The sequence below is a fragment of the Rhamphochromis longiceps genome, linkage group LG19 (genome assembly GCF_057381845.1).
Source record: "Rhamphochromis longiceps isolate RC_006_pf linkage group LG19, R_longiceps_female_GT1.1, whole genome shotgun sequence".
Lineage (NCBI taxonomy): Eukaryota > Metazoa > Chordata > Actinopteri > Cichliformes > Cichlidae > Rhamphochromis > Rhamphochromis longiceps.
Window position 1 is genome coordinate 2750240 of NC_140575.1, and position 24918 is coordinate 2775157.

Below are 24918 nucleotides of genomic sequence, written 5' to 3' on the forward strand. Positions count from 1 at the left end.
ATGACCCTTCTAGCCCCTACAGTTAGGAAATTATGGTCATTTGTTTGAGGGGAGTCGTCACTATGAGAAATAGACTGCAATAATCCTGTGCCTCTCTGTGCTGCGTGTGTAAACAGAAGCACCTGTTTTGGCGGGAAAAAGTCCACAGGCTCTCTGATTGGTGGATTCAAATTCAGCAGCTCCCAGGCTGACCTAGAAACTTACTTCTCTCTCCCTGTGCGTGTGTGTGTGTGTGTGTGTGTGTGTGTGTGTGTGACAGAGAGAGAGAGAGAGAGAGAGCGAGAGAGAGAGTAAGCCTTTTAATGGGATGATCTCATTCTAAGATTCAAATTCAATATATTTAGACTGGGTGACTGAATTGGATGTTGTGTGTGTGTCTCTCTGTGCATGTGTGTTTCCTTATGTGTACATATTTGTGATTGTGTGGCTGTTATAGATTTTTTTGCTGATTTTTTTTCATTTAACAAGTATATTTGAGGGACCCTCAGCATGTTCAGCATTTTTTCACCTGTCCATTTTGCTTTTCCAATTTTTCTGTTTAAGTTATTACTATTGTGCTAAATCATACTATTTCTGCTATTTTATAAGATTTGTGCCAAATATAGTATTTCTGCCAAATATACACTCAACAAAAATATAAACGCAACACCTTTGTTACTGCTCCCATTCCTCATGGGATGGACGTAGAGACCTAAAATTCATTCCAGATACACAATATAACCATCCCTCCCAAACAGTGGTCACAAATCAGTCCAAATGTGTGGTAGTGGGCACATCTGCTATATTGAGGTAATCCATCCCACTTCACAGGTGTGCCACATCAGGATGCTGATCTGACATCATGAGTAGTGCACAGGTGTACCTCAGACTGCCCACAACAAAAGGCCACCCTTTTCTGCAACTTTTCAGCTTTTTCAGCTAGTTTTAGCAGACAGCTTCAGCTTTAAAGCAATTCAGAATTCATATGATTACAACCAATATGTATTGGAGTAAAAGAAACAAATGTGCAATGAACATGTCAGGAGTCGCTGTTAAAAAGTCTCATGGCAGTGGGGTTAAGGGACCTCCTGAACCTCTTGAGTCCTGCAGTGGAGTGAGATGAGCCTCTGCAGCTCCTACTGTGAGGATGCTTAGGCGATCACCAACACCAGCTCCTTGGTGTTGGTGTTCAGAAGAAGACTGTTCTTATTACTGCAGTCAGTTAAATAAATCTATCATAATAAAGTACATTTTAACATAATGACCTTGTGTTTATTTATGTCTTTTAACCATTATTTCAAATTCAAAGAATCCCATTTGAAACATTTATTAAACTTATAGAATTAAATTAAAAGTTGTTTTTTGTTGTAAAAAAATCTAGTATAATAATATTTAAATTTACATATATTTTCACGTTTTCTATGCCAATTTTGTGTAATTGCGGAGTTTCCCACTTTTCCCACTACTCGTGAATGCCTCCTTTTTTACGTCTCCGCCTGACTCCTGAATCTCCGTCCACTCTCAGCTCAATCCGTGCCGGTAAGTGCTGCTTCTCTGTCTCTCTTATCTGAAATGAAATGTCTATAAGCTGTATGAGGGATTTACCCAGTTGTTGTTAGTGACTTATGAAGCCAGTCGAAGTATAAGTCATGTTAAAGTAACACAATGGCTGCTTTTTTAGTGAAACGTTGTAATTTTACTATTTAAAAGGAGTGTTTGGTATGCTAGCCCTAAGTGCTAACGCCTAGCCTAGCTGCTATAGGCCCAGTGTGAAATTAATATGGTTCATTTGATTGTTTATTACAGTTATTGTGTTGTATTTGGTTCATTCGGTGTGTTAGTGTTTCTGAGTCTGTTAGGGAAGCTGAAGTTAGTTCTCTTCACAAATCAGTCAGTTAAAAACGGCCTCATTCTTTCGGTTGTGAGGTAATGAGCCGTCATTTTAGAACCACTGATTAGCTGCTGAAGCAGCAGGGTCGGCAACTTCAAAGGAGCCATTTTACCGCCATTAGCTGTGTCCCAAAACGTCGGCTGCATCTTTCGGAGGACCCAGCTTTCGCGGTCTACGTGGACCGAGAAGGCTGTGAAACTGGACGGTCTAGCCTTCAGATTTGCGTCACCGCTGTCTCGCTGGAGTTTAATAAACTCGGCCGTCTGCTCCTTGCTATTTAAAATATAACAGGACACTGGCGTAAATTCTCGACCGTTTAACGTTTATTGAGCTGTGTGAAAATCCCGGAGGACCCACCGGATGGATTAATAAAGCTTTATTTAATCTAATAATCTAATAACTTTGATCTCAGCCAAACCGATTTACTCCAGAACAAATAAAACACAGAAAAAGGCAAACAATTACATTTTTAAGTTATCAGAGTGACTTGTATATCATGTTTAACCTGAGTAGCGAAAGAGCGGGGTCTGAACCCCCCTCCCGGCTTGCCATCGAGCCGGTGGGTGACAGACGTCTCTGAAAACGTCGGCACACTTTTGCAAATATGCGATGTCTTCATAAACCAAGCAGATATTTGTAATTTACACCGCTACTTTCTCGCCTAAAAATATGTTAAAAGTTTATTCGGGGAAATGAAGGACTCATTTGTCGGCCGCATTTGAGACAGCCTTCGTCGACTGGCTGTGACATAATCGGCCTTCAAATGCGGCCTCCAGAGGATGCAGCCGACATTTTGGGACACAGCTTCTGACTGAAAGCCGGGAGAAAAAGAGTCACGTGCCTGTACCGGTGTGTTTTTGTCCTGTGGGTTAATTAACAGAAGGGAGAGAGAGAGTGAGGATGAAACACATAATATAAGAATAATAACATCTCTTAACAAGAAGTTTTTTTTTAATTAGTTAATTTTAGTTTTTTAGTTAAATTTTAAGAACTGTTTAACAAACACTTGTTTGTGCAGGTTGTTTTTTTTTTTAATGAAACCTACACCTGCAGCTCTGTTTAACTTCTCACTTTGTGAAAAACTAACGAAATATAAAAAAGTCCACCTTCAAATAAATAAAATGCAGCAGTGCACCATTAATATTATAAATATGATATGTAGATATTTAAAACAACAGCATATTAAATGATACTGTGTGCAGGTGATAATATTTTTAGGAAGCAGAATTTGAATGCAGAAGAACTCAAATGTTGAAGCCTACAAAAATAACATCCAAGCTTTCATTTATGATTGTTCATGCTTTGAAATTGTGATGTCAGAATTTGATAAAGTGTGCAGAGCTAGGTGTAGCAAATCATTGCTTATTAAATCTACTGTGTTATCTAATAGCACCAAACTAATAGAGCTATCACATAACTGAGAAACGTGTGTGGCTTATTACAAATGGATGAAACCACATTTTACCTTAATGAAGACAGTAATCTTTAATAAGGTGTAGAAAAAAGAGGAGAGTTGTTTGTTGCTGTGGTAAACAAAGAAGTGTACTGAATCTTTTGGACTACACAGAGTGATGCAGTATTGACTGTGATGCTGATTTGAGTTGTCTCATTCTGTATTTTTGTGCTTTGTCTTTTGTTACACAGAGTGAAAGAGATCTTTGGTTTTGCCTTTGCTGGTAAGTAAACAGTGATTGTAACTGAAGCAGTATGAACCCGGCATTGCGTAGCACATGTGGCAACTTACATACAGTAGTTTGACTTTTTGTGATATGTTTCCATTTACTGATTGGCAAAAACACAAAGTCAGGATTTATTACACGTAGCAGCAAAGTCCTCACACGGGACCTCTGACTGTCCCTGAAAATGTCCCTGAAGTTTAATAGCCCATTTATGTATGATTTCAATTTCTTATGGCTTATCAAATCCAAACATACAGCTAAATGTCAGTTGTTCATTTTCTCCTTATGTTTGTGGATTTAAGTAGCAGACAAAACAATGAAATGTTTTAGGGGAGTCGGTATAAGTGGTTGCTCAAACACTTAAGAGCTGCACAGTGATTGATTCATATTGTCTCTCAAATTCTGCTGATGTGTTACATTAAAGTCAGAACACTGTAGAAGTGTTTTGTACAGTTAAGCAATAATGAAAAACTAAGAGAACCAGAGGTGTGAGTGGACATTGTTAGGTACATTACAGCCAGTGTGTCTAATTAGTTTATCACTTATTTGGTGAATATGTGTTTTAAAATTTAATAGAAAAGTTGCCAAAAAGGTGACTGCAAAATACATAAATATTCCTAGCAACAGGTATAATGAAAGGGCTTTTTAGTGTAAAAATTTAAGACATTTAATTTTAATTACAAAACATGGTGCACCTCTGCTATTGTAACATGTCAATATTTAAAGGTATATTCATATCAGACATGATGAGGTTTTCTGTTGCTTCTGATTTATATAATTACTTTGTATCTAACATTTTGAAAAGTTTTGGCTTTCACACTTTACTAGTACTGACCTGTTGTAGAAAATGTTGGAGCCACAAAGCTTCTGTTTAGGAAATATTTGGTATATCCTGCACTTGTGCCAACAAATATTGGTGCCTATTCTTTTTACTTCTGTAGTAATGAATGCCTTTATTACACTTGCTATAGCCATGTGAGACGCTGCAGTTCATTTATCTCCTCTTTAGACTACAGTAAGCTCATAAAGCCTTAAATAAATTAAGAATTTTACTAGTTAATTTTTGTCACAGTAAATTGGATTGTGTGGGAAGAGGCTCAACAGTCTGAATCATCAAACAGTGATCTGATGAATTGTTTCCTTTCTCTAGACTGCTGATCTGATCGTCTCAAGTCTGGTAAGTAAAGGTGTCTGAGGTGCAATGGTGAGAAATGTTTCTCATTATAGGAGATTCAGTGTAGTGCTGTGAGTGAGCACAGCTATTGGTGATCATCAAAAGTCATCAAATCCTAGAAAAGTCTGTGTAAACATTTCCAGACCTACAGAGGTCGGTAGGTTATTGTAGCAGCGCATATTTTTTCACATTAGAGCAGCTCATGAACAGCAGTTTAGGTACAATTAAGTCTTCAAGTAGGGCCTTGTGGATTTCCAAAGCTTCTTTCTCTTCATTAAATTAAGTCACTGTCTGAAAACTGCTCTTTGAATTAGTCTTTTAATTAAAGATTTTGTTGATGACTGGAAAAAATCAAAAGCACAGATACAGCACTCATTTCTGTATTTTATGATTAAATGATCTACAAAGAAATTATCGTCATACTACATTTTTAATTAGGCCTTTAAATCGACCATTATAAGTGCGTCCTAGATTTAGTGGAGTGCTTATGGCTGTGCATTAAACATGTGACTGAAATATGTAGAAACTGCTTTGTAGGAACCATCCATCTCCAAATTTCTCATTTTGTCAAAAGTCATTCTGAGTAAAGTATTGTTTACTTTTATGTTAACGGATCTCAAATCCCTGTTTCTGTGTGCCCAGATATTATCATGTACTGTTGTCACAGGTACTTTGGGGATTAAATAACCTGTGATGTGGCATAAATTTTAAGCAGGTGGTCTGAAACTGTCTGCTCTAACCTCAATGTGTGGGTTTTGTTGGACCATATGATATTTACAGTAGGTTATTGTAGCAGCACATCTTGGTTTATAGACACTGTTTGTTTTTATTGTGTTAATAGAATGTAAAAATTTCTTTAGAACACTTCCACCACCATTTTTGAGCATTTTCAATCAGTTCAGTCCAATAATGTACTGTGGAACTCTTCAATATGTAAAGCCCTGTATGTACTGTATTTTTCGGATTATAAGGTGTATGCAGCTAACCAAATATTCAGACAACTCAAACTATTCAACTCATTCACAATAACTCTCAACATTTTTCACTGGTAACACAGAACAGTACACTCACTTTCTCTTTTCAGTCCTCTTCCACAAATCTATCAAATTCTTCATGGATTGATCGGTTTTGAAATCTGCTTCGTACGCATGTCTGTAAACAGATGCCAGGTCCTCATACACACACCATAATATTATGTTTAAGGACAATACGAATTACTCGGCGAGGCTCCTGACTACTGTAGCTGTAATGCTCCAACAATCCATCAAGCGCTGCAGCTTTGTAGCTTTCCAAAGTCATACCTAAAACATTTTGACAGATGTTTGAGCGCCGTGTAGCACATAAAATTGGGTTGAGGTCAGTAAGCACAGCCAGAATTAATAAAACTAAAGGATTTCAAGTGTGACTTATAGTTTGAAAAATACTGGAAAGCCATGTTTATTGGAAATATGCCTAATTCCAGTCCCTTTTTGTCTTACAGGTGACCTGCTGCAGAAAACCCTCTCCCTCTATCTTTGACAAGCCATTAACAAGCAATTTCAGTCTGTCCTATCACTCTCCCTCTCCCTGCTCCATCTTTTTTGACAAGGGATTCTATCTTCTATCATTTCTCCGCCATGAACTCTATCTAATTTTGACAAGCATAAGCCCTAGTTTGACAACAAACCAAGTTTGACAACAAACCAAGTTTGACAACAAACCAAGTTTTTGGAAATTGAAGTTACCGCAACTTCGACGATCTGTTTTCAGAAATCTGAGAGATCTCTGCTCTCACTGCTCCATCTTTCCTGTCGTTAAACTCTCTCATATCCACTCATTTTTTTGGAAATTACAAGTAAAAAGTTGAATATACAGTACAGTAGAACTCACTGTAGAAACTACTTACAGAGCCCTACATTTGTCATTTTAATTTTGCATTACACTTTGAAATAAACAGTGATAGTTTGGCTTACAGGTGCAATTACTTTGAGAAATTATATAAAATATACACCTCTTAAAGGTTTATTTGTAATAAGACAATCTGGTTATTTTGTAATATATACATTCAGACTGCTCTATTTAGATAAATATTAAATTAGATTCAAATACATTTTTCAAGTCTGTTTCACTGGCTATAACATTTGACTACAAGTTTAAACTATTATTATTTAAGGACAAACCCTTTTTTTGTCACTCAGTGTAAGTATTCAGTTACAATTGTCATCTAGAGGCTGCCCTGAGAACCCAGACTTCCTGTTTCCTGACTGCTGCAGAACATCCAGCTGAAGAATCCTCATCGCCTGTCATCTGATCACTACACCACCACAGCTCCTTATATTTGCTTTAGATTTTAGATATCTGAAAGATTTACACAAAGTCTACTTTAAAACTAAGAGTTTTATTATAGCCTGTTGATTGATTGTTGAGATTTATTCTGCATATTACTTCACAGAAGTATAGACCTATTCATTAACCAGTCTGGTTAAAAAAAAAAGTATAATATACAGTTTTTGAAAAAGCTACAATAAAACTTTTTAAAGATCTTTCAATAACTTTTATATTGAGTTTGTATTTAAGTCAGCCTTTTACATCAATTAAACAGTTATAAGAACACTTTACCATTTGTATAGTTTTACATTTATCCATTTAATAGAAACTTGAGGAGTTTTTCAGTGTTTACAGGTTGATTTTTGTATACATTTGTGTATAAATACATATAAGGTCCAGTTTGTACTTGCACAAAATGCCAAGGAAAGGTCAAAGGTCACAGTCCCAGAAGCTTAGATGGCAAAAGCAGAAGGAACAGGTAAATCTTTCTCAGACCGGTGAGCAGGTAAAGGTGTCTGTTACAAGTATTCCCAGTCCAGAAGTGCAGCTCAGCGTTCAGACAGCCGCAGTGTCTTATGCAGATGTGGTAAAGAGAGGTGTTTGCTCATCATCGGTGCCAAATGCTAAAGTACAGCAGGTAATCCAGACTGAACCCCAGCTAACTGTGCAAACGCAGCATGATGGAGAAGCTCCAGGACCGTCTCATGTACAGGTTACAAACAGTGAAAGTCGTCCACGAGTGAGTAGCATCTGTGCATCCCGAAGCCAGGCCAATGCTAAGTATGGAAAGTACCGGAATCAGCAATGCATGGCGAACAGTTTGGTTTTCCTGTCATTCTTACACGAGGATGAATTCATTACCAGAGCAGATCTTAACCGTGTGTTGGACAAAGGCCATGCCGTGTATTCAGATGCCAGAAAGAGGTTTGTGAACAGCGTGTTTCTAGCCTGTGATGAACTTCCCACTGTGATCATCAGCCGCAGACATGAGTATCAAGTCGACATGTCTCAGTTTGCTCTTTATGGCACATTTGACGGTACAGATCATCTTCCGAGCCTTGAACAGGGACTACAGTGTTTGGCTTCAGACATTTGCTATGCTTTGCTAGTCATGGGAGGAACAGCCATTGCAGTTTCCAGGCTGACTTCAGGTGGATACGCATATTTTGATCCTCACCCACGTAAGTCTACAGGAATGCCATTGTCGCTAAGTGTAAGTGGTGGAACTGCAGTTATGTTAAAATTCACACGTCTTAACGACATGATTGACAGGATCAAACGTTTGTACCGAATGTGTAGCATCGCACCAACCTGCACTTATGAGCTACAGCCTGTTGAGTTCCACAGTGAAAACGTTGCTGACCAAAGAAATGCTGATGAAAACAGACAAACAGCCACAACTGTTCCAGCACCAGCTTTAAATGAACCTAAATTTGAAACCCCCAAATCCACTGAGAAAACACAGAAAACTGTGGCCGACACTTTAGCTACTGAAGTGATGTCATCCCGAGTGGATTATTCAAATGAGCCAGCTGCTGAGCTGAACAATTCTGATTATTTAGAAATAGAAACCTCTGCATCTTCTGTAAGAGACACTCAGGTAACAAAAGATTCTGTTCCTCTGAATGATTTAAACACTGCCTCCTGTTTAACTATGACAACAGATGAACTCTCACATAAACTGTTGAAGCATAATAAACAGCAAAGGAGAAAGATTAGGAGACGACTGTTGGTCCAAGAAAAACTACCACAGAGAAGGGAAAATCAGAAAAAGAAAGAAAGACAGATGTACGCTTTTGATGAAAGCTTTAAGGCAAAGAAAAAAGATTCTAGCAGAAAGTCTCATGATCCTGATCACAGACAGAAGAAGAGTGTGTACAAAAATAATCTGTGTAAACTCAATGCTACATATAGAGAGAAACAGAGAGAACATTTTAGAAAAATCTATAGAGATAGTGCTAAAATTAGAGAGAGAAAAAGAGAACGTGTCATAAGGATGTATAAAGAAGATTCTTCATTCAGAGAAAAGCAGAAGGAACGTATAACAAGAACATATAGAGAATCTCCCATTTTTCGAGAAAAGCAGAAGGAACGTATGAGAAAAACATATAAAGAATCTTATAGACAATCTCCTATATTCAAAGAACAGCAGAAGGAGCGTATAAGAAGAACATACAGAGAATCTCCCGTGTTCCGAGAAAAGCACAAAGAGCGTATAAGAACAATATACAGAACTTGTGCCGAATTCAGAGAGAAACATAAAGCTTACATGAGGTCATATGTTTCTAACCTATATAAAGAAAGTGTAGAATTTAGACAGAAAAAAAAATGTTACATCACTAAACGTTATGGAGAAGAGAGACAATTTCAGCAGCAACACAAGGACAATATGAGAGAACGAATGAGAGTAAAATATTGGAACGGTTTTTCTTTTAGACAGATGCATAATATCAGATGTGCAATGAAAATAAAAAGAAAATATCGTCAGATGCATCGACCAGCTGACAGTTTACAGTGTCATCCAGAGAACACTTTAATGAATGAGGCCATATCTCGTTTCAGATCAAACATTAAGTCAGCACCATCTTATGTTTGTACTGTTTGTCTAAAAGCTTCTTTTCCTAATCAGGTGAAAATCTGCAAAAGAGAAAATTACTCAAAACACCAAATTGTAGCTCAGCAGTGTCTAACTGGTAAATTTGTTCATGTGTGTGATGAAGCATGTCATGATCACTGCAGCTTTCCTGTTGAGAGAAAAAAGGAGTATATCTGTCACACATGTCACAGTTCCCTCAAAAGTGGACGCATGCCAAGACTTGCTGCTGTCAACGGTTTAGAACTGCAGGATATTCCAGCTGAACTGTGCGATCTCAACATTCTGGAGAGACATCTGATTGCCAAATGCATACCATTTGCTAAGATTATTCCACTTCCAAAGGGCAGACAGAGACTCATACGTGGTAATGTGGTGTGTGTACCATCTGAAGTCCAACAAACAGTTGACAGTTTACCGAGGATCAGAAGCCAATCACAGATCATGAGGATAAAGCTGAAAAGACGACTGTGCTACAAAGGCCATCAGCTGTTCCAGACTGTCACCTGGTCTAAACTCATTCAAGCCCTGCGTAAACTCAAACAAATTCATCCACAGTACACAGATATTATTATCAGAGATGATGCATTGCTTTGTGATCCAACGTTACCTGATGATGACAGCAGTGATGAAGCCAGCATGGCAAGTGATGATTATAATGAAGCAGATTTAATGGAAATTGACAACTATGAAAAAGATGCCCTTTTGTGCGAAAGTGAGTCTGAAAGTGAACAAGCTATTAATATGCAATCCTGTGATGAACAACCAGAGGAACAAAATCCAGATGAACCAGAAAGTGATTTGAACAATGGAGGTTTTGCTCTAGAAAGTTGTCTGCAGCCTGTTGACATTTCAGAAGAGATTCTCTGTTTCACTGATAACACATATTGTGTGGCTCCTGCAGAAAGAAACAATCCTGTTAGCTTCTTCAGAACTCCTCATTTGGAAGCCATGGCATTTCCTGTGCAGTTTCCTACCGGTCAGAATACACTGGATGAAAAGAGACTTCTTAAACTCACACCAAGTGCTTACTTCAAGTCAAGGCTTTTCAACATTGATGCAAGATTTGCTAAAGACACAAATTACCTGTTTTTCTCACAGTTTGTCACTGAAATACATTTGGCTAATTCCAGCATGACAATACAGCTAAGGAAAGGTAAAACTATGACCAAAGATGGACGCAAAATCACATCAGGAATGTTACAAAGTAAGACAGAAGTAGAGAAGCTGGTAAGAAATAAAGATGCAATCAGATTTATGCAGCCACTCAGAGGAACTCCAGCTTACTGGCAGAAAACTACCAAAGATTTATTCAGTATGATTCGTCAAATAGGAACACCTCAGTTCTTTGTCACTTTCTCTGCTGCTGAGATGAGATGGCCTGAAGTGATTCAAGCAATAAAGAGACAGCAAGGTGAAGAGGTTGATTTTGAAGCCCTGGACTGGTCAGAAAAGTGTGAAATTCTAAGATCAAATCCAGTAACCACCATGCGGATGTTTGATAAGCGTGTTGAGGCTTTGTTCAGAGATTTGCTTTTTTCTCCTGCACAGCCCCTTGGTGAGATCATTGATTACTTTTACAGAGTTGAGTTCCAGCACAGAGGTAGTCCGCATATACACATGTTGCTGTGGATTCGAGAAAAGGTAGAAGCAGATGTGGATGACGACCAAACTGTCTGTGACTTTGTGGACAGATACATCTCAGCTCAACTCCCTGATCCAGAAAAACAACCTGAACTGCACAAAAAAGTCTCTGAACTACAAAAGCACAGCAAGAACCACACAAAGACATGCTTTAAGAGTGTGAACTCTGGTTGTAGATTTGGGTTTCCAAAACCACCATCCACAAGAACAATGATTGTGAGACAGGATGAGGATTCAGACACTGAAGCTGCAAAAGCCAAACTCAGACCTTTGTTGAACCTGCTGAAGGAACCTGAAGCTGCTTCCCTCACCATAGAGCAGATTCTGTCACGATGCAACTTGACAATGAATGAGTATGAACAATGCCTCCAGAACATAAACAAGAAAACAGCTCTGATTCTGAAACGTGACCCAAAGGACTGTTGGATCAACAATTACAACCCAGATCTGCTTGAAGCCTGGAACTCTAATTTAGATGTCTCATTCATTTTGAATGCCTATTCATGTGTAGAATACCTCTGTAAATATATAACAAAGAAAGAATCTGGCCTCTCTGAATACCTGAAGACAGTTATTGACAACTCTGATAAGAACACCGTCAATGAATGTGATGAAATGAGAGCTGTGATGCAGGCTTACTCAAAAAAGAGAGAGATCAGCGCACAGGAGTGTGTGACTCGAGTCTGTGGCCTAAAAATGAAAAAATGTTCCCGCAGTGTTGTATTTGTACCAACAGATGATAACCCAGTAAAAATGAGTCGGCCCATGAGCTTCCTGGAAAGCACAACACACGACAGTTGTAATATTTGGATGACAAGTTTGAGTGATAAATACAAATGCAGACCTGAGACCCCAGAATATGAGGAAATGTCGCTGGCTGATTTTGCTGCCCTGTGCCGGTTGGTGAGTGGTCCAAATGAAGGAAAAGATGTGCTTCCTCTTCTAAACCAGCTTGGATTTGTACAAAGGCGAAAGAATGATAAACCAGCTATAATCAGGTATTACCACTGTTCACAGGAAAAAGATCCTGAGCAATATTATGGTCGACTGTTGAGACTTTACCTTCCACACAGATCAGAGCAGGAACTGAAACCACAATGTTTCCAAACCTATCAGTCCTTCTACAACTCGGGTTTTGTGCGACTTCCATGTTCAGACCACAGTGAGTCTGTGAAACGGATTGTGAAAAGAAATAAAGACAAGTATGAGAAGAACTCTGAGGATATTGAGAGTGCACTGGAAGAGTTTGAACAAAATAGGGATGTTGTGATCGATGAATGGTGTAATCTGGCTCCTGAATCTGAAGTTGTGAGGCTGCAATGTGATGAGAATCTTCCTGAGAGACATTCTGATGATGAGAACGAACAGGAGAATGTCCCCGACTACAGTCGTCAGTCTGATGCTGTAACAAAGATCAGAGCCATCAGAGAACAACCTGCAGTCGATCCAGCCGTGGTACGTGTAATGTATCAGAATCTGAACCAGAAGCAGGCCTGCGTGTTCTATGCCATAAGAGACTGGTGTATTCAGCGAGTTTGTGGTTTGAACCCAGATCCATTTTTCTTCTATATCAACGGTGGTGCAGGAACTGGAAAGTCACATCTGATTAAATGTATTCACTCTGAAGCATCAAAGATCCTGAGCAGACTGCCTGCTAATGCAGAAGAAGCTGACATATCAAATCCAACTGTTTTACTTACTTCATTTACCGGGACAGCAGCTTTTTCTATCAATGGCTCTACATTACATTCTCTACTGAAACTACCCAGGAGTCTGAAACCACCCATTCAAGGACTTGGTAACCAACTGGATGAAGTCAGATCTGAGCTGATGAATGCAGAAATTATTGTTATTGATGAGATTTCAATGGTTTCAAAACCCCTTTTTGCCTATGTGGATGCAAGACTGAAACAAATCAAAGGCACTCAGAGACCTTTTGGTGGAATGTCAGTTTTAGCTGTTGGAGATTTTTACCAGCTGCCACCAGTGCGACAGTCTAAACCTCTCTGCGTTTACGATCCAGAACAGATTGACCTATGGCAGGAACATTTTCAGATGATCACTCTAACCGAGATCATGCGTCAGAAAGATGATGTGGCCTTTGCAGAGATGCTGAACAGGATTAGAGTGAAAGAAAAGACGGATGAGCTTTCTCAGTGCGACAGAGATTTGTTGTCACAGGCTGTGACTGCACCAGAAGAATGTCCAACTGAGGTCTTACACATTTATGCCACCAACAAGAATGTGGAATCCCATAACACAGATACCCTGAAGAAGCTTCATTCAAACATCATAATCATCACTGCAGACGATTTCCAGAAGGATAAACGTACAGGCAGAATGGAACGAAGAGACAAACCATTTACAGGTGGGAGAAATGATTTACCTGACACTCTGAATGTTGCTGAAGGAGCTCGAGTCATGCTGACCAGAAACTTGGACACACTAAACGGTTTAGTCAACGGTGCTTTTGGTATACTGGTAAAGGTGGTGAGATCTGAAAATGATGGACACATAATCAAACTGGGGCTCAGAATGGACAACCGGCAGCCTATGAGACACAACCGCAGTGCTAATGCAGCATCTGATGATCTGGTTTACATTGAGAGAGCAGAGGAGAGTCTGAAGTTTAAAGGAGCGGTACGCAGACAGTTTCCTGTAAAGCTAGCATTCGCTTGCACAATTCACAAAACTCAGGGTCTTACAACACAGACAGCTGTAGTTTCAATGAAGAACATTTTTGAACCAGGTATGGCTTATGTTGCTCTCAGCAGGGTGACGTCTCTCAGTGGACTCTATTTGCAGGACTTGGATGAGAAAAAGATTTACTCCAATCCCGAGGTAACTGCAGCACTCCAAACCATGAGACAAGCCAGCGTTGAGGAAATGATGCCTCTTCTTCAGGTCAGAGAAACAGCCAGCAGACTTGACACTCTTACACTGATCCATCACAATACGGAGGGTTTGCCATCTCACATCAGTGACATCAAGAGTCATCATGAAATGTGTTTAGCAGATGTTTTGTGTCTCACAGAGTCTCACCTCCAAGGCTCCTTTGTTGCAGACAGTCTTCATTTGGACGGCTACACCATGTTCAAATGCAACAGACATGTGTCCTACACAAACTTTCCTCACATGGCCAGCAGAAGTGGTGGGGGAGTTGTTGTGTATTTGAGGAATCATTTTCAGGTTCAGGTAAAACAGTATCTGCATAATGTCACTGATCTTGAGTTTTTAGTGTTGAAGGTTCAGGCTCCATTCCCTGCACTCATTGCTGTTGTGTACAGACCCCCTGACTACAGTTTGACACCATTCATGCAAAACCTGGTAAGTCTTTTAGATTCCCTTGAAATAATGGACTGTCACCCAATCATTGTGTGTGGAGATTTTAATGAGAACCAGTTGCAGAGTGGAAGAAAACAGATTCTGGAGCAGTTTCAGTCGAGAGGGTATTCACAGCTGATCACTTCTGCCACTACAGACAAGAACACCCTGCTTGACCTCATTTTTATTTCTCAGCCAGATCAATGTCTCCATTCCGGTGTTCTGAGATCATACTACAGTTACCACAACCCTGTGTTTTGTGTCCTGTCCTCGAGCCAATCATGAAGTCGTCTGGTGAGTTTTGAAACAATTACAGATCATGTTTGTTACAGAGTTTACTGATTGTAGAGTATGAAAAATATTTTTCATTGGAAAAAATTGTCTTCCCTACTCTGTCTGTAAGAAGACCCTTTCTTATTGCAATGTTATTAATCATGTCACCAAATCATGGCTGTACTTCATGCAGAGCCGGGAGATCTGCTTTCTGTTATCATGCACCTCAGATCTGAAATATACTGCATTAAACGGACATAATTTATTTTTTATTCTCATGTTTTAAATGACTAAATCTACTTATACATTTTTTCATGGATGTTAATTGTCATCTCCTTTTTTGATACTTTTTTTACTCTGACGTATGTATCTCAACAAACGAGATCTTCCCCTCCAAGATGCTTTCAAATATGAAATAGTAAATAAATAAATCACAGATAAATGCAGGTATTTATTATGGGTCACATGAATAAATACAGACAATTATATTTTCTTGATTATAGTAAATTTTGTAGAATCAAATGTTTTTTGGATGAATGAGGTTTTGCTTATCATGTTTTACAGGTAAAAAATGTTAAAAGTTTTAAACTATCTTTAGGCTACCAGAGATGTCTATAATTATACATTATGTAGAGAAAAACATTTTCACAGCTTACAGAATTTGTATAAAAACTGATTTAGAAGTACATGGAAAGTTTCTGCATCAATTTTCTGACTTGGCCTTTATCCGGGTGGGTTTGGGTTTGGGTGGATAAAGGCCAAGTCAGAATTCTCTGAGCAGCTGGAAAAAGCTGCTAATAAACAAAGACATCAGAAAGCGGGGGCTTTAGGTGTAGCCCCCGCTTTCTGACGCACTAATTAGATTTAGTAACTGACACCCCATACCAGCATTATATAGACACTTGGGGGCTGAGATGGGTGGGTGGGGAGGGGGGGTGGGTGGTGTTAAAAGCACTTTATGTTTTGTAGATGTATTTTTTTCAGACAGGGCACACACAGTCCTGTTTCCTTTGTGGGAAAACCTTCAAACTTCACCATCCTCAGCTGAAACAACAACATCTTAACACCATCTTCATGAACTGCTAAGCCAAACCTGATCCATCAGTGCTGGACTGCACAGATAACTACATGCCACACAGAGACTGCTGTTTTATGAACTGCCATACCAGTATGTCTTCAATGGAGAAGATGACACACCCATCACCTGACCTCCTGCCTGATCTGGAGACCATCATGATGCTGCCACACTACACACCTCTGAGACCATGAATGATGACTCCTACTGAGGAAACTGTATTTCCTGTCAGAGATGCTCAGTGATCCTCAGAGCAGAGAGCGGTATGATTCTTTATCTTTGATAAAAAATGTCAGTGTTTTTAATTCAATTAATTAATTAAAATCCTGTTTAGTGCATAAATAATTCCACACTCAAATGATTATACTTGTTGACACTTTTTGAGTTTTAATTCACATTATGGATTACAAATCTATGCTTTTTCTACTCTGTCTCTCTGTGCAGGTATTGCTGTCTTCTGAGTTCTTCAGTGTCCCAACTGAGACATTCAAACCTCATTGCAGAGCTCATGTCTTTCCTCACCATCATGTGAGTGTGAGATTGCTCTGGATTCTGGTTATGTGGCCTGCAGCACCTATAAGGTATTTCAACATTGTTCATTGCATAACTTATTTGTAGTTTTTAGGCCTTAACACAAATAAAATGTTCCTTTTTCTGTATTTTTTAGAACAAGCTCGTCCAGTGTGCCTGCATTCCAGCTTCTTAGACTCTACTCAAGTGGACAGAGTATCAGTGTTTGGCCACTCTTACAGACACCGACTTCTGTCAACTCACTGCTACTGATCAGGCACCTGACTCCAGGAAGACAGGGGGCTGCAAGCCTGTCATCGTTTCCAGTGTGGCTTTGTATTCTTGGGGTAGCATCAGATTTTTCCCACAAATATTCAAAGGTAACACTTATTTTAAGCGTAGTTATTAAGTCAAAAGTCTTCCCTTGTGTTAATTTTATTTTTTTTATTTGTTTTTGTTTTCTTTTAGATTTATGTGCAGTGATCGGATGTGGTGGAGCTTTGTTAACTGTGTGGAAAACATCTGTTTGTGATGATATTTACAATGAGGCTTTAAGGTGACAGTTTCCATGTAATTTCAATCCTTTTACTAAGCAAAAACATGTTTGCAATTAACATATTTTTTTTAAGTTTTGTCTTCTGGATTTCTGGTTAACATTCCTCTGTGACAGCAAATACTAAACTGGTCCAAGTACCCAGCATATCATTGGTCAAAGGCAAAAAGGACCACATGTCACACTAGCAATGAATTATTGACTGTGTTTGTGTCATCAGATTTAACTAACAATATCAGACATATGAAACTGAACTCTGGATTAATGTGCAGATTTTTTTTGTGTTTTTTTTTTATTGTTGAATAATTATTTTGTAGAACAAACCCAATCTATTTACCCAAACAATGTAACTTGTTTGGGTAAATAGTGGATTAATATATCTAAGTCTATAAGTATAGCAAGCTGAATTCATACAGACACACAGCTCTAAATCCTGGATTGTAGGATGTACAAAAATGATCATGTGATTATTATGGACATTTAAATAACTATATCTATTGAACCATTACATGTATTCTTTTTAGAAATTACACAATCTCAAAATGTGAAAAAAGAAAGTGTTTAAGAGAATAAATAATGTGTGTTTGTATGAATCCTGCCTTAGTATGGGGTGTCAGTAACTACATTAGTATAGAGTAGGTCTAACAGTGGTTTTCCACATCTGCTCTAATACAGCAGTCCCCAACCTTTTTTGCGCCACGGACCGGTTTATGCCCGACAATATTTTCATGGACCGGCCTTTAAGGTGTCGCGGATAAATATAACAAAATAAAACTAGTACCGGTACTGAAAAAAAGAAAATTTATTCATAACACACATGAAAAGACCCAGGAAAACCGAGTAAACGATAAAAACGATAACAAAATAACGCTGAAAACCGATAAAAACCCTGAAAACTATACATTTCACACCTGAGCCTCATCTCTCGCGGCCCGGTACCAAACGACTCACGGACCGGTACCGGTCCGAGGCCCGGGGGTTGGGGACCGCTGCTGTAATATATATAGATAATGGGTCAGACATATAAAGTCATTTTGAAAAGTTCATAAAGGTCATTTATATGTGTTCCTCTTTATCATTTTATATCAGGTCAAACAGCTGACTTGAGTTTTGATCAGAGTAGAACCATAACATTCATGCTAATGGTTCTACTGTTTACAGTTACTTTATGATGGATTTCACCCTGGTCACAGCACTATGTGAAAAGCTGTTAGAGGTAAAGTTAAGCCAATTAATACCTCATCATAAGTCACTCTCTAACGCAAAGCAGTGATTATTTTTCACTGTAATTTATTCCACAACGATGTTCTTTATTTGATCCTTGTTTCTTTAAATATGCAAATCGATTGTTCAGCTGTGTGACTCTCCACACCTCAAATATATCACAATGTGGACTTCATTTTGACAGTATTTTGTAGATTGGTACCATATTTATCATCAAATCAGGAAACTGTAAACTAATTGAAAAAATTAAGCTTATGAAAATTTTAATGTGGCATAGGAACATGTTGTTTATCCTTGCCAAATGGTATTTACACAAAACTCACTCTCTCACTTGCTATATATGTGTATATTTTTGCAGTTAATAGCCTATCATGTGTCTGCGCATCTTAGGGCCATAAACATAAACATGGCAAACAAGGATATGTTCACAATTCCAACAGATGCTTCAATTGTTTGTATAGATTTTAGATCAATTTGATTTGCATTTTCTATTAATATTTTTCTGTTTGTCCCAAATGGTATTTTTTATTTCTTTATGCCATTATTGTAATCATTGGAAACAACTGAGTAAATATTTTGTATCATATGTTTCTAAAAATATTTGAATGTTCTACTTTTCTACTACTGGTTTTCTACTTTCTAAACTTTCTGCCACTTTTTGGCATTTCAATAACATTATTTTTGGGTGTTTTAATCTCTGACCGCAGCATCTTGTGCATTTATTACCTAAATGTTGTTTGTGTGGGTCTTGCCTTTGTTATGTTTTTTTGCCATTTTTAGATTTCACCAGCTGTGCAAACTCGCAATTTTACCTTGGTTTTGTTCCACATTAGTTTATCTGCCGGCACATTTTCTTCCTTTTCTAATGTTTTTGGTAATTTTTCACAGTTAAACAAGTAACTTTGAGGTTACTTCAGCATTTTCAGCTGTTATCTGTTGACAGTTTTGCCTAATTATTACATTTCTGCAAATTTCTAGCAGTTCTGATAAGTTGTAATATTTCTGCCAAGTTTTTAATTTTCTACTAAATTATATTATTTCTGCTAGGTTACACTACTTTTGTTTGTTATGTTATGTTAAGTTATGTTATTCTAAATTATTGCATTTCTGCTAAGTTATTACATTTTTCTTAACTTGATATTGTTCTGCAAAGTTATTAAAATTTCAGCAACTTTTTAAACACTGACTTTGATTTCTTCAGCTTCTTCAGCTATTTTCAACTATTTTCAGCAGACAGCTTCAGCTTTACAGTTTCCTCTAAGTGATTGCAGTTCTGCTAAGTTATTACATTTTAGCAAAGTTCTTTTGCTTCTGCAAAGTTTTTACAATTTCTGCAACTTTTCAGCTTTTTCAGCTACTTTTTGCATACAGCTTCAGCTTTAAGCATCCACACTGCATTTTCGCAGGAAATGCAAATTTTTCTAGTTGTGTGGATGCTTTAAGCATCCACACTATTGAGTTCCTGTTTCTCTTTATTCTTTATTATTATTATTGTGTGGATGCTTTAAGCATCCACACTATTGAGTTCCTGTTTCTCTTTATTCTTTATTCTACTTTATTCTAGTTGCCACTTTTTGTGCGTTTTTTGGCACTTAACTACTTCCACAATTTTCAGCCGATTTTCACCGTTCAAATTTTAAACTATTCTGCTATTTCTGCTAATGATCGCTATGACTTTTGCTATTTTTTGCTATTATACTTTTTAAAATATTAAGCTTTTTTCCTTTAATTTGTCCCATTGAAATGAATGGGAAACTTCCAAAATTCTGCTAAATTTTGCTTGTTTTTGAAACTTAACTACTTCCTCATACTTTCACCTAGAACAACCATTCAAACTTTAAAATGTTCACAAATTATTGGGCTATTCAGGTATGATTCAGCTTTTTCAAATCTTTTACTGTTTTACTTTTATGCCTCTTAAAGTTTTGAGTTGCACAATTGTGATTTTTCACAAAATACATGCGTTGTTATGGTTGCTATGCTCTTGGCTTCCAGTGTGACACTGAAGCTTTTGCAGTCTTCTCTTCATGTCCGAACAACTGTTTGCTACTTGCTCAATTTTCACTCAACTTCCACAAATTATACATCAAAACGTAGGTATTTTTGCTGGCTTTCAGGAAATGTCACTATCATTGTTGTGGGATTTATAGAATTTTCGCAAATCTCCTCAGACCAACACAATGTCAGAAAACTCTCCATATAAAGTGAATGGAGAGCTTGTTCAAAATCACCGCTGGATTTCTGTAATGAGAGGCATATTCGAATCGTCATATCTCCTTAACGAAGCAAAGTTAAGACATGAGGCTTGTCCCCGAATATCTTCAGACACCCCTGACGCTCACAATTCAAGAATTTCTTTCTCACCTATTACCGTTCTGAAATGAGTTGGACTTGTTTGAGGGTAGGAAATTCGTCCTTCGCTCAGATTTCTTCAAATTTCAAACTGTGGAAATGAACCACTTTTTTCTCTCGTCATAACTTTTTGTTGGATTTCCACAGAGACCTGAAAATTTCCATGATTGTTCACCAAAGCCTGCTGTCTCTTACGGTGAAAGAATGATATCGATACTCCAAATAGATTTCAAGTCACAAAGCGTTGTTTGAGGGCAAGTCAAGGCAGTTTTTGCTTCGCTCTACTCAGTTATGGTGCATTAGAAGTCAAATATCTTTAATAATTCATATTTTAATGATAAATTGTAAACACTGGAAGATTCCCCCATCTCTTCTGAACAAAACGGTGTAAGAATGACCGCTCTAGCCCCTACGGTTTGGAAATTATGGTCATTTGTTTGAGGGGAGTCCTCACTATGAGAAATAGGCTGCAATAATCCTGTGCCTCTCTGTGCTGCGTGTGTAAAAAGAGGCACATGTTTTGGCGGGAAAAAGTACACAGGCTCTCTGATTGGTGGATTCAAATTCAGCAGCTCCCAGGCTGACCTAGAAACTTACTTCTCTCTCCCTGTGCATTTTTTTGCTGATTTTTTCATTTAACAAGTATATTTGAGGGACCCTCAGCATGTTCAGCATTTTTTCAGCTGTCCATTTTGCTTTTCCAATTTTTCTGTTTAACTTATTACTATTGTGCTAAATCATACTGTTTCTGCTATTTTATAAGATTTGTGCCTAATATAGTATTTCTGCTAAATTACAGTATTTCTGCTTTTTATACTATTTGTGCTAAAACATAGTATTTCTACTAAATGTAGTATTTATGCTTAATCATACTATTTCTGCTTTTTATGGGATTTGTGCCTAATATAGTATTTCTGCTTTTTATAGGATTTTTGCTCAAACATAGTATTTCTACTAAATGTAGTGTTTATGCTTAATCATCCTATTTCTGCTTTTTATAGGATTTGTGCTTAATATAGTATTTCTGCTAAATTATAGTATTTCTGCTTTTTATAGTATTTGTGCTAAAACATAGTATTTCTACTAAATGTAGTATTTATGCTTAATCATAGTATTTCTATATATTTCTGCCAGGTCCCCAGGCAGCCAATCCTCTGTGAGGACTGAGACATTCAAATTTTCAAATCAGGGCCTGCACGGTTTCCCAGCCAATCATATATGTGGTCTGAGGAATACAAATTTGCATATTGGGGCCTTCATGGCTTCTAAGCCAGCCAATCATATCTGAGGGCTGAGGAATTCAAATCCACAAATCAGGGCCTGCACGGCTTCCCAGCCAGCCAATCATATATGTGGCCTCAGGCATTCAAATTTGCATATTGGGGAATTCGTGGCTTCTAAGTCAACAAGTCATCCATGTCATATATCTCTAAAAATTCATATTTTAATGATAAATTGTCAACACTTGAAGATTCCCCAATCACTTCTGAACAAAACGGTGTAAGAATGACCGTTCTAGCCCCTACGGTTAGGAAATTATGGTCATTTGTTTGAGGGGAGTCCTCACTATGAGAAATAGGCTGCAATAATCCTGTGTCTCTCTGTGCTGCGTGTGTAAAAAGATGCACCTGTTTTGGCGGGAAAACGTAAACAGCCACTCTGATTGGTGGATTCAAATTCAGCAGCTCTCTCCCTCTGTGTGTGTGTGTGTGTGTGTGTGTGACAGAGAGAGAGAGAGAGAGAGAGAGAGAGAGAAAGCCTTTTAATGGGATGATCTCATTGTAAGATTCAAATTCAATATATTTAGACTGGTTGACTGAATTGGATCTTGTGTGTGTGTCTCTGTGCATGTGTGTTTCCTCATGTGTACATATTTGTAATTGTGTGGCTGTCATTTTTTCAGCTGTCCATTTTGCTTTTCCAATTTTTCTGTTTAACTTATTACTATTGTGCTAAATCATACTATTTCTGCTACTTTATAAGATTTGTGCTTAATATACTATTTCTGCTTTTCATAGGATTTGTGCTTAATATAGTATTTCTGCTAAATTTAGTATTTCTGATTAATTATAGTCTTCCTACTAAATCATAGTACAGTATTTCTGCTTTTTATGGGATTTGTGCTAAAACAAAGTATTTCTACTAAATGTAGTATTTATGCTTAATCATACCATTTCTGCTTTTTATAGGATTTGTGCTTAATATAGTATTTCTGCTAAATTATAGTATTTCTGCCAAATTATAATATTTGTGCTAAAACATAGTCTTAATTTAAAATTACAATATTCATAGTTCATCACAGTGTCTCTGGTAAATCACAGTATTTCTGCTATGTTGTATTATTTTTCTAAATCATAGTGTTTCTGTAATGTTTAAGTATTTTTGGCTAAATATATTCTTTCTGTTATCTTATACTATTTCTCCTAAATTCTTGTATTTTTGAGAAGTTATCATGTTTCTGGTAAGTTACAATATTTCTGCTAAGTTCTGCTATGCTATTGTATTTCTGCCAAGTATTATGTTTCCTCTAAGATATTGCAGTTCTGCTAAATTATTACATTTTAGCAATGTTCCTTTGCTTCTGCAAAGTTTTTACAATTTCTGCAACTTTTCAGCTTTTTCAGCTACTTTTTGCATACAGCTTCAGCTTTAAGCATCCACACTGCATTTTCGCAGGAAATGCAAATTTTTCTAGTTATTATTATTATTATTATTCTTCAAGTTGCTCATTTTTCGTCCTTTAACTACTTCCACAATTTTTGTGCTATTTTCACCGTTCAAATTTTAAACTATTCTGCTATTTCTGCTAATTTGCGCTATGATTTTTGCTATTTTTTGCTATTATACTTTTTAAAATATTCCACTTTTTTCCTTTAATTTGTCCCATTGAAATGAATGGAAAACTTCCAAAATTCTGCTAAATTTTGCTTGTTTTTGAAACTTAACTACTTCCTCATACTTTCGCCTAGAAAAACCATTCAAACTTTAAAATGTTCACAAATTATTGGGCTATTCATGTATGATTCAGCTTTTTCAAATCTTTTACCGTTTTACTTTTATGCCTCTTAAAGTTTTCAGTTGCAAAATTGTGATTTTTCACAAAATACATGCGTTGTTATGGTTGCTATGCTCTTGGCTTCCAGTGTGTCACTGAAGGTTTTGCAATTTTCACTTCATGTCCGAACAACTTCTTGCTACTTGCTCAATTTTCACTCAACTTCCACAAATTATACATCAAAACGTAGGTATTTTTGCTGGCTTTCAGAAAATGTCACTATCATTGTTGTGGGATTTATAGAATTTTGGCAAATCTCCTCAGACCAACACAAGGTCTCAAAACTCTCCATATAAAGTCAATGGAGAGCTTGTTCAAAATCATCGCTGGATTTCTGTAATGAGAGGCATATTCGAATCGTCATATCTCCTTAACGAAACGACTTTAAGACATGAGGCTTGTCCCCGAATATCTTCAGACACCCCTGACGCTCACAATTCAAGAATTTCTTTCTCACCTATTACCGTTCTGAAATGAGTTGGACTTGTTTGAGGGTAGGAAATTCGTCCGTCACTCAGATTTCTTCAGATTTCATACTGTGGAAATGAACCACTTTTTTCTCTCGTCATAACTTTTTGTTGGATTTCCACAGAGACCTGAAAATTTCTATGACTGTTCACCAAAGCCTGCTGTCTCTTACGGTGAAAGAATGATATCGATACTCCAAATAGATTTAGAGTTAGAAAGCGTTGTTTGAGGGCAAGTCAAGGCAGTTTTTGCTTCGCTCTGCTCAGTTATGGTGCATTAGAAGTCAAATATCTTTAATAATTCATATTTTAATGATAAATTGTAAACACTGGAAGATTCCCCCATCTCTTCTGAACAAAACGGTGTAAGAATGACCGCTCTAGCCCCTACGGTTAGGAAATTATGGTCATTTGTTTGAGGGGAGTCCTCACTATGAGAAATAGGCTGCAATAATCCTGTGCCTCTCTGTCCTGCGTGTGTAAAAAGATGCACCTGTTTTGGCGGGAAAACGTAAACAGCCACTCTGATTGGTGGATTTAAATTCGGCAGCTCTCTCCCTCTGTGTGTGTGTGTGTGTGTGTGTGTGTGTGTGTGTGTTTAGTGGGAGAGAGAGGACCCTGCCCTTATTTGGCAGCATGTCATTGTAGGATTTAAATTGAATATAGTTAGACTGGTTGACTGGATTAGAGCCTGTGTTTGTGTGTCCCTCTGTGCATTTGTGTTCCAATATGCCTCCATATTTGTAATTTTGTAAGTTATTACTATTCTGCTAAATCATACTATTTCTGCTTTTCATAAGATTTGTGCCTAATATAGT

General features: G+C 37.6%; 2 protein-coding genes and 1 long non-coding RNA gene across 11 annotated transcripts in view; 2 read left to right on the forward strand and 1 right to left on the reverse strand.

The window, feature by feature from the left end:
• adck1 (aarF domain containing kinase 1) overlaps positions 1-24918 on the reverse strand; it is a 170823-nt gene that overhangs the window by 70431 nt on the left and 75474 nt on the right. The window lies entirely within an intron of this gene.
• On the forward strand, positions 1504-8001 carry LOC146646005 (uncharacterized). 3 transcript variants are annotated; one of them, XR_014908776.1, is made up of 4 exons: positions 1504-1518; positions 3515-3546; positions 4700-4726; positions 6931-8001. It is a non-coding gene; the product is annotated as an uncharacterized LOC146646005 (long non-coding RNA). The 3 variants fall into 3 exon arrangements; XR_014908774.1 differs by lacking the exon at positions 1504-1518 and having other exon boundaries at positions 2919-3546; XR_014908777.1 differs by lacking the exons at positions 1504-1518; positions 6931-8001 and adding an exon at positions 6204-6406 and having other exon boundaries at positions 2919-3546.
• Positions 10661-15768, forward strand: LOC146646006 (uncharacterized). Its single transcript, XM_085392149.1, has 2 exons — positions 10661-14594; positions 14787-15768. Exons 1-2 carry the CDS (start codon positions 10758-10760, stop codon positions 14874-14876), a joined length of 3927 nt encoding a protein of 1308 aa, XP_085248275.1. The 5' UTR covers positions 10661-10757; the 3' UTR covers positions 14877-15768.